The 10,330-nt window shown below is 37.6% G+C and overlaps 1 protein-coding gene across 1 annotated transcript in view; it reads left to right on the plus strand.

Annotated features, from left to right (window-relative positions):
• The window catches only part of LOC126469605 (cuticlin-5), a 324,544-nt gene extending 316,127 nt beyond the window's left edge, over positions 1 to 8,417 (plus strand). The window contains exons 11-13 of the mRNA XM_050096728.1: positions 593 to 740; positions 1,688 to 1,747; positions 7,292 to 8,417. Of these exons, the coding sequence (XP_049952685.1) occupies positions 593 to 740; positions 1,688 to 1,747; positions 7,292 to 7,449 (366 nt within the window). The 3' untranslated portion in view covers positions 7,450 to 8,417. The remainder of the gene's footprint in view (positions 1 to 592; positions 741 to 1,687; positions 1,748 to 7,291) is intronic.
• Positions 8,418 to 10,330: the final 1,913 nt, after the last annotated feature.

The raw sequence follows: 10,330 nt of genomic DNA on the forward strand, positions 1-10,330 counted from the left end.
ACATCATGCCAACACTGTGGGTGAAACTGTTCTGTCCATTACATCCAGATGGCAGTCATCTCACACTGTGGTCTCATTGCATCATGCAGTACTCTGTCAGTGCTGTGTATGGCAATCTTCTCTCCAATGGTTCCACATATGTCTCACTGTTAAAGCAGTCTGCCCTGCATTGACATACAATATCATGGAACGATGGACACACCTCTAGGAAACTAATAACTCTGCCTTGTTCAAATGTACTCATATGTGATGTTGGCGAGGTGTAGTAGCAGTCTGGTCACACAAAATAGGACGTTGTTGGGCCTATGTGTATGCCACCTCTCTGCCATTTAATTCACTTATTACGGTTCTGCTGTTCTACACATCCTCTTATCACAGTGTGTGGTATACCATTGCTTCTAAATTTTTACTTTTTGCAAAAAGTACTATATTTATTCAGAAATCAAAATTCCACCATGCAGGTAACTAAGCTTTCTTAAAACTGTTCAAATAAAACTCCTTCACTTTGTTGTTATTGTATTGTGCTTTGTTTTTCCTGTAAGAGCACATAATCAAAATTAGTTATTACAACACTTTTATGATGTATTTACAGAGTCAACCTTGCCATTGGAGAAATACAAAGTCAGTCAGTAAGCGTGCAGTACCTGAAAATCCTGCTGCTCAGTCAGAGAATATCAACCTCTTCCAGTCACTTCGAGTGTTGCAGGATGATGAAATCAGTGAAAATAGCCCATTAAATGGTATGTGTGTCTCATAATATATTGTCATTTCATGTACTTCTTATGCAGGAACTTTAGAAAATAAGATGCGCATGTCATCCCATGCTAAGACCTTTGCGCAATGAGAGTGGTGCACTGTTAGAAGAGAGTAGTACATGTTCCAGGTTTCTTGCAAACACATTTCTGCTAATATACAGATAATAAGTGCATCACAGTGTGGAAGTGGAATGGCATAGCAATTTGAAACATATACCAAAGTTGAACTGACAGTATAATCATTGTGAGCAAAATGTCTAAATTGCATGAAAATCCTTGGTGAAATTCTAGTGATATGTGGATCAAATGCAAGTTGTGTTCGACCTTAGTGAAATGGTGCCAACTATTTGACCAAGGCCCCACAGACATAAGTGATGCTGATTGGGAACTCCAGATCTTGCACTATGCGATTTCCATCTTTTCAGCAAGCTGAAAGAACATTTGAGGGAAAAGGGGTTTTAAAAACCATAAAGACATTCATGCAGTGGTCTTTGTATGGCTCAGTGACCAAGGAATGGATTTCTATCATCATGGATTGTGAGTGACTGATAGATGTTCCGACCATTGTTTACAGAGACTTGGTGACTGTACTGAAAAATATATGTGCATCACTTTGAAGTGTAGTTTAGTATTCAATAAAAGTTATTTGGCCTGCCATGATAATGTGTAACTAAATTTTTGAAGTCCTTTCATAGTTTGAATATAACAACAGAAATATTCACAAAAATATCTCCATGCTGATTATGATATGGATGTAATTTCTGTGCTGTATTATTTGACATGATCAAGCACTAAATTCTTATATACGTCACAAGAATAAATGTTTTGACTCTGTGGTTTTAAGGTGCTCTCTTCTAAATAATTTTCTACAGATTTTCTATTGAACGAATAATTAAAACCAACTAATATTAATCTCATTTTTTGTGTTTAAGGGACTGTATCTGACCAAAATAAAGTTTGTCTGAGGACTGGAGCCTTCACAACATTGTTAGGTAAGTATGAGTCAGTCAGAGTAACAGTTTTTTCCCCTGAAGGCCATACATCTCATCAAATGAACAGTTATAAATACTGAACAGCATATTTTCCATCAAAGAGCTGTACTTGTACTTTCTTTGCATCTTTCATACTAAAATACAAAAATAGTCCCAGAGAATATTTGGTTTTCAGAAAATTAGTTCATGATGAACTGAGTGGTAATGAAAACCATTTATTTTCACTATTTTTGTTAAGAAGTTAATATTTCTATAGTTGATATTTTGAAGGATCCTTTCTAAGCATGTATGGGCTTCTTAAGGTACACACATGCAGACCTCTAACTCCACTCCTCATGCTATCACTATCAGTAACAAAGATATTCAGCACTGAAGACTCTTGTTCATAGACCTCAAATACTATCAGGCGGAGAAAGCCGAACTAAAGAATTATGGTTAGTTGTATTGGCACACCTACATATTAGCTGTCAAAATACCTGAAGTACATTATCAATGTATACCTACATACTAGTTGGCAAAATACCTGAAGTACATTATCACCATATATGTGGAGAGGTGTGAACATCATATTCACAACTCTGCCCACTTTATACATCAACTCACCTGATTGCAACTATGGCATACAGACATTATGGTCAGTTTTTATGTGGTCTCCCTCATTATGAGAGTCTCACTTTCTGAACATTTGGTACTAATTGCATAAAATTTGACAGTTATTTCACTGAACTCTTCAGGCACATTCTCATGTTGACTTATTTCCTGTTTGATGGAAAATATCATGAACAAACCAATGATGTGGCTATGGGTAACCTGTTATCACTAGTTGTGACACACCTATATGTGGAACACGTACAGGCAAATGTGCATGAGAAGCCACTGTGTTCATACCAATTTGTTCCTAGAAATACGTGGACTACACATTTGTAATGTCACCATATGGATTGTGAAAATAAGAAGAGTTTTGGAACATTTAAACTCTGTCCAACCTAAAATTAAATTCCACTAGAACTTGAAAAAGGGGGTTGGCAAGTTACCCTTTGTCAGTGTGCTACAACAGAAGACAGACACATCCCAGGATCACAGTGTATATAGAAACCCCACACACACAGGTCTCTGTCTCCACTCCTCAAGCCATCACTATCTGTCACAAAGAAATGTAGCACCACAGACTCTTTATCATAGAACTCAAACACTGTTAGACAAAGAGTGCTTTGCCAAACAATTACAAAATCTACAGACAATTTTCTGAAGGAACAGGTACTCAGACTGACAAATTGAACAGGTGTTGCAGTCAAAATTAGCAATATCTGGCGAAGATTTTGATACTAAGAAAGAAAAGAATGCCAAGAATTGCTTATCTGTCTGGCACTAGCCAGTCTCTGATAAGATCAGTAGATTCCAACAAAAAAAATGATATCCAGTGCATTTCACTCCTGTCAACAAAGCTAAGAAGTCTCCATAACATTAAAGATGATATGGGTCTCCAAAAGCTGATTTACATGTGAATGTGGCAGTTGCTATGTGGGGGTAGCTGAATTGTATAGGAGAGACGCAATAAGTATCAACAGCACATCCAATTAAAACCCCCAAACAGCTTTAGCCAAGCAATGCTTCAGATATAATCATGAAATTAAATACAATGAGATCAGTATCATGGTGCAGATACCAAATTTCTGGGATAGTGTAATTATGGACTCTGTCAAAATGAAGATGTCAGAAAAATTAATAAACTGTAATGTAGGGTTCAGTTTTTACAAGCATGGGGTCTGGCACTCAATTTATTAAGATATTGCTGGCCATCTTATTGATCAGAGTTGAAAAATGCTGAAAAAATGTGCATTTCATGGACTAACAGTGGAGGCTCTGAAAAACAAATTGGCAGCAAAGAGTGTAGTGAGCCTCGGGAGTTGAGCTTGGCTATAAACTGCACTGTAATACCAATAATACATCACAATCTGGTTGGAGACCAGGCAGTGAGTATGTGTAACAACACACATCACAAAACCTGAAGAAGATAGTTGGGTCTGTCATCAAAATATTGTGCATGAACTAGAACTAACAACTCGGCTGTGTTTCTTATGGCAACAATAAGTTTGAACGAATGTATTTCCTAACTTATACAGTTTTAAAGAAGACAAAATGTCTTTATGCAGAAGAGAAAAAGGGCTTTCAAACTGTGGTATCTTAATCTTAAAACAAATTATTATTAGCAGGGTCAAATTTTTAAATGCATGTGGTTCTTCTGAATATTTAATCTTGACAGTTTCCTTAAATAAACTGTCTATGTACAGAATATTTCTATCATTGTCATCAGTCAGGTCCATATCACAGTCTGAACAATAAGAATTATAAAAATACAACTTTTAAATGAATTGTGGCATTTCATGCACATAATGCATGTGGATAAAATAAACAAGTGTGGTATCAGAGAAGAAGAGCAGTATCAGAGAAAGTGGACATATTCCATGTTGCAATATTTCAAATTGTCTGTAGAGCTAACAGCTGCCTCAGCATTGCAGTTTCACAAAAAACTGCGTATCAGGGGCTCACTCTCTGGGCATGGCAGTGAAGTCAGTAGCATCCAGACTGGACCATTGATGAATGAATAAATATAGTCTTTATAAATGAATCCATCTTCAGTTTTCAGAATGATTCACATTTCATTGTTGTCTGGAGAAAATATAAATGGTAAAATGATAGGAACACAATGGAAAGAGGACAGTCTGGGAGAGGTAGGTTATGGTGGAGAAGGTATCATGCTGTGTGGGCACATGGAGCTTGATATCCTTTCTGGTGATAAGAGAGGCAACTGGTCCAGACTTCCTCTTCACAGTCACTAATGCCAGTCTGTATTGAGCTATTCTGATGGGTGGAGATATCCGTCATTTAGAAAGCATAGTGTGAGAACTCTGAATCAGAATTTTGTAGAACTTGGGATGTATGGGGAGATGACCAGCAACCAGCTAAGCATCACCAAAGACAGTTCCAGACATAAGCAAAATTCTTTTTTAGGTGTTAGAGTGACTACTATTACACCTAATGAATTTACTCATCATAAACATACACTAACGGAAAAAAATCGAAACACCAAAAAATAATTAATATAGAGTAATGATATTTTGGCAATGCATTTTTCTGCATGACATATTTAAGTGATTAACATTGCAAGATCACATGTTAATGTAAGCATGACATAAGCCATTTTAAATGTGAAATGTTGGAACATTAGTAACAGGTATAACCACCAGAATATTGAATGCAAGCATGCAGATGTGGATGCATTGTATTGTACAGGCATCAAATGTCCATTTGTGCAATGGAGTTGCCTGCTTGTTGCACTTAGTCGATCAATACAGGGGCAGTTAATGCTGTTTTTGGATGATGACGGAGTTGTCATCCGATGATGTTCCATATGTGCTTGACTGGAGGCAGATCTGGTGACTGGGCAAGCCAAGGCAACATTTTGACACTCTGTAGAGCACATTGGGTTACAACAGCAGAAAGTGGGTGAGCATTATCCTGTTGGAAAACAACCCCTGGAATGCTGTTCATGAACAGCAGCACAACAGGTTGAATCACCAGATTGACACATAAATTTGCAGTGAGGTCATGTGGGGTAACCATGAAAGTGGTCCTGCTCTCATTCAAAATTGCACACCAGACCATAACTCCCAGTGTAGGCCCAGTGTATCTAGGACACAGTCAGGCTGGTTGCAGGCCCTCAACTTGCCTCCATCTAACCAACACGCAGCCATCACTGGCACCAAGGCAGAACAAGCTTTTATCGGAAAGCACTACAGACCTCCGCCCTGTCCTCCAATGAGCTCTTGCTTGACACCACAGAAGTTGGAAATGGCAGTGGTTTGGGGTCAGTGGAATGCCTGCTACAGGGCATCTGGTTTGCAGCTGCCCTTGAAGTAACTGATTTGTAACAGTTCATTGTGTCACTGTGGTGCCAACTGCTGCTCAAACTACTGCAGCAGTTGCAGTACAATGGGCCAGAGCCATACAGTGAAAGTGATGGTCTTCCCTCTCAGTAGTGGCATGTGGCCATCTGGAGCCTGGTCTTCTTGTGACCATACATTCTCGTGATCACTGCTGCCAGCAATCATGTACAGTGGCTACATTTCTGCCAAGTCTTTCTGCACTATCACAGAAGATTCATCCAACTTCTCGTAGCTCTATTACCTGATTTGCATCCTCATAGTGGCACTGTAAGTGCCACTCTTATGCTAATGGTCCAAAATTTGAAGAGATGTCATCTTTCAGGTGTATAAACGCACCTACCAACTTTCATTTATGTTGCACAACTCCTTCTTGGTGTTGCAATTTTTTTTCTCTGTTGATATATAACGTAACTGCTATGCACAGTCCCTATTTACCATGGTTAGACACTGGACTCCCATTCGGGAGGACGACGGTTCAATCCCGCGTCCGGCCATCTTGACTTAGGTTTTCCGTGATTTTCCTAAATCACTCCAGGCAAATGCCGGGATGGTTCCTCTGAAAGGGCACGGCCGACTTCCTTCCCTTAACCGATGAGACCGATGACCACGCTGTCTGGTCTCCTTCCCCAAACAACCAACCAACCTATTTACCATCCTGGTGTTGTGGAAGAGATTTTTTGGTCTTTTCAGTGTTTTTAATGTTTTGACCTAGTTCTGCAATCCTTTCTACATTTGCTGAAAATATTTTCCCATTTTTTATATTTAATTTTTGGGCACTAATGTAGCCAGTCTACAGAAACTGTTCAGTGTATAAGACTTTCACCATCTGTCATGTTACATATCTTGTTATGAGATGTCAGAGTATATGTGCCTAGAAAACATAGTGGATAGCAAGTGAACTTCTCTTTCAACAGCAGATAATGATCAAAAGTGTTGTGCTAACAATCAGTGTACATATATCACAGACAGGAAATTGTACATATGGTTCAACCCAGATTTTCCACCACTTTTGGAGACTGCAAGTATATGTTTCAGTCATCAATCAGTTTTTTGACAACTTGAAATGTGAATTATAACTATCACATCACCTAATTTATATACAAGGCAACCCATCCCATTTCTTGCCTCTAGTTTTCATTTTTACTTCATTAAATATTTTATTTCCCCATTAATTCATTTTTCTCTTCTTTTCCTACTGCCTGCATTGGTCATTTAACGTTCTTCTATTTTAATCTTTAATCCTTATTTTGATCTCTATCTTTTCTTATACTGCTTGTACTTAATTGTTTCCACCGTATAATTATATTTTAACAATACTGTTATTTCTATTTATACCTATTGTTTCTTTAGCTACTACAGTGAATGACTGACATTTGTTACTGCATTTTTCCATGGAAGGATATACAGTGCCTGCATTTCTTTCCACAAAATATCATGAATTCAAGAAAAAGATATCCCAAAAGTGCATTGTGTCATTACTATGCAAACTTTTTGCCTTGTGTACTTTTTTTTCCAAAAATAAAGGATATTCAATTTTGTCTACAATTTAAGTTCATCTGAGTGAGTAATAAATTAAGACAAAACTTTAATATTTCAGGGGTTGGCTGCACGTTCCTGAGCCTGCTAAGTTTAAGTGTTGTCCTCTTATGCCATCGAGTGCGTCGCCTTAATAAGGATCGTGATGTGATGCTTGACAAAAGTTTACCATCTTTTGAACACAAAACATTTGTAACCCACAAAGGCCGGATAAACTGATCAGAGACATTGATCTTCATCCTGTGACATATGAATAAGTGTATGCTGCTGTTTGAGTCTAGTTCCTTACATCACACGTTTCTCACTTTTTCATCATTTGGCATAACTTAAAGGTGTGTTTCATTCCATTATTATTTTAATGGAATGTGAAAACAGACTGGCAGCAAGTACAAACAATGAAGCAGAAGGGAATTAGTTTAAATTCTCTGGTTTCCAATCTGTCATGTCCAGTCATATGGCAATAGGAATGTTCACAGTGATGAAATAGCGGTGTTATAATTTGCGAAACAATGAATTTTTTGTTATTATGGGAAAGATTTTTGTGACTCCTTCATTGAAATTTATCTTTGGGTACAAACAAATCCTATCTATATCTATACCTTGTTACTGAAGATGTGTCTAGAAATGTTTGTTTAGTGGCTCACAAATTATGTAAAAAAATCTGCCTTCTTATTTATAGTAGAGGTTATTGTTACTGTCTGGATTGGAGGCATGGGTTTACACTTCCTGGGGGCAAAAAACATTAAAACCTACTTGGAGTGGGTAACAAGGCTTAAGGACTAATGGGGTTGAAGAAACATGTTGAATTTACTTCTGTTCACAAAATATGAAATGTTAACACTGCTATATATGGTGTCATGGATGTATTTTGTGGCTTGAAACAGTTTCTCACTGTTTCAGTGCTACACTGGGCAATAGTTTAACCTTTTTTATAAAAAGCCTTTCATTTTATCTATTAGCTCAAAAATTTCTGTTCTGCATGCATCTTTCACCCTCACATGTTTTACGTGAATCATAAATGTAGGAGTCACATAATGTCATGAAGGTTTATCAAAGCTGAATTTACATTTTACTGTAATTGATGAAATTTGCATTCTTGAAATAGAATATTCTTATTGCAACCTAATATCAAGGCAAATGAAAATGAATTTTCTATTCGTGTATGCTCAATGTATGATGGAGAGAACATGAACATAAGTTTTAAAAATTTCTCTGTATCTGTAGAGATTTTTGTGTGATAATAAAACAACAAATTTTAATGCTGTCATTGTGGGTTATTCATTCACATGATTGTATAAATTATGGAGAATTTTAATTTGTTATATGTAATGTGAAGTTGTTCCTCTGAATAAGTTTGTCCTAAACATCTACAGGGTGTTACAAAAAGGTACGGCCAAACTTTCAGGAAACATTCCTCACACACAAAGAAAGAAAATATGTTATGTGGACATGTGTCCGGAAACGCTTAATTTCCATGTTAGAGCTCATTTTAGTTTCGTCAGTATGTTCTTCCACCTATGCTCAATGGAGCATGTTATCATGATTTCATACAGGATACTCTACCTGTGCTGCTGGAACATGTGCCTTTACAAGCACGACACAACATGTGGTTCATGCACGATGGAGCTCCTGCACATTTCAGTCGAAGTGTTCGTACGCTTCTCAACGACAGATTTGCTGACCGATGGATTGGTAGAGGCGGACCAATTCCATGGCCTCCACGCACTCCTGACCTCAACCATCTTGACTTTCATTTATGGGGGCATTTGAAAGCTCTTGTCTACGCAATCCCGGTACCAAATGTACAGACTCTTCGTGCTCGTATTGTGGACGGCTGTGATACAATACGCCATTCTCCAGGGCTGCATCAGCGCATCAGGGATTCCATGCAACAGAGGGTGGATGCATTTATCCTCGCTAACAGAGGACACTTTGAACATTTCCTGTAACAAAGTGTTTGAAGTCATGCTGGTACATTCTATTGCTGTTTGTTTCCATTCCATGATTAATGTGATTTGAAGAGAAGTAATAAAATGAGCTCTAGCATGGAAAGTAAGCGTTTCCGAACACATGTCCACATAACATATTTTCTTTCTTTGTGTGTGAGGAATGTTTCCTGAAAGTTTGGCCATACCTTTTTGTAACACCCTCTTTTAATCCCATCATTTCTTTATTAAAGGTCTCATTTAAAGTTAAACAGTTGGGTATCACTTGGGTCTAAGTGAAAAATCCCACAATGTGAGTGGAGGAGATGTGGGCCACACAACAAGAAAAGGATACAACTGCAAAGAAGACACACATTTTTTGTACTCACTAGTTAGCTAGTAACATAAAGGGCAGTGTAATGTCCTAGAAATTAAATAATAAGTTAGTCACATACTGTAGAAAATAAATCACGTGTGTTGTAAAATACAATTTCTGAAAATATATGTAAAAATAAATCAGAGCACAGGATAAATATACCAAAGGTTAAAGACCTGCACGATAGTGAAAACAATTGAAGTTAAGTAAGTAAACAAATTAAAGTCAGACTCCGTTAAGTCCAGGCTGGAATAACAACGATATTACAAAAGGGACAGATTGCTACTCACCACACAGCGGAGGTGTTGAGATGCAAACACGCACAATAAAAAGACTGCTAAACATTTAAACTTTCAGACAAAAAGCCGTAATACCAAAAAAACACACACACACCATATTCATGCAAGCATGATGTACACACAAATGGCTACTTTCGCTGGCCCTTGCAGCCAGATACAGTTGCTATGTTTGTGTGAGTTTGTGATCCTGTGAATAAATTTGTTTGTGTATTTGTGTTTCTATTTAGGAAGAAGGACCTTTCATTTGAAAGCTTAAAAAGTTGTTGTCATAGCCACTTGGATAGCCTAAATGCAGTCAAAACTGCATTCCTTAAGTTTCATCACTGGCAATAACATTGTTCAAATAATCTGGCTCAGTTTTCACAGATTCCTTCAGTTCACTTATGATCAACACTCGATTGGTCTTTTGCTTACCAGTCAACAGTTTGGAGACCAGCTTAGCACACACCTTTCGCATATTCAATTCTTCCATAACAGTGCAATGTGCAATGATTTCCAGA

The sequence above is a fragment of the Schistocerca serialis genome, chromosome 3 (assembly GCF_023864345.2).
Source record: "Schistocerca serialis cubense isolate TAMUIC-IGC-003099 chromosome 3, iqSchSeri2.2, whole genome shotgun sequence".
Lineage (NCBI taxonomy): Eukaryota > Metazoa > Arthropoda > Insecta > Orthoptera > Acrididae > Schistocerca > Schistocerca serialis.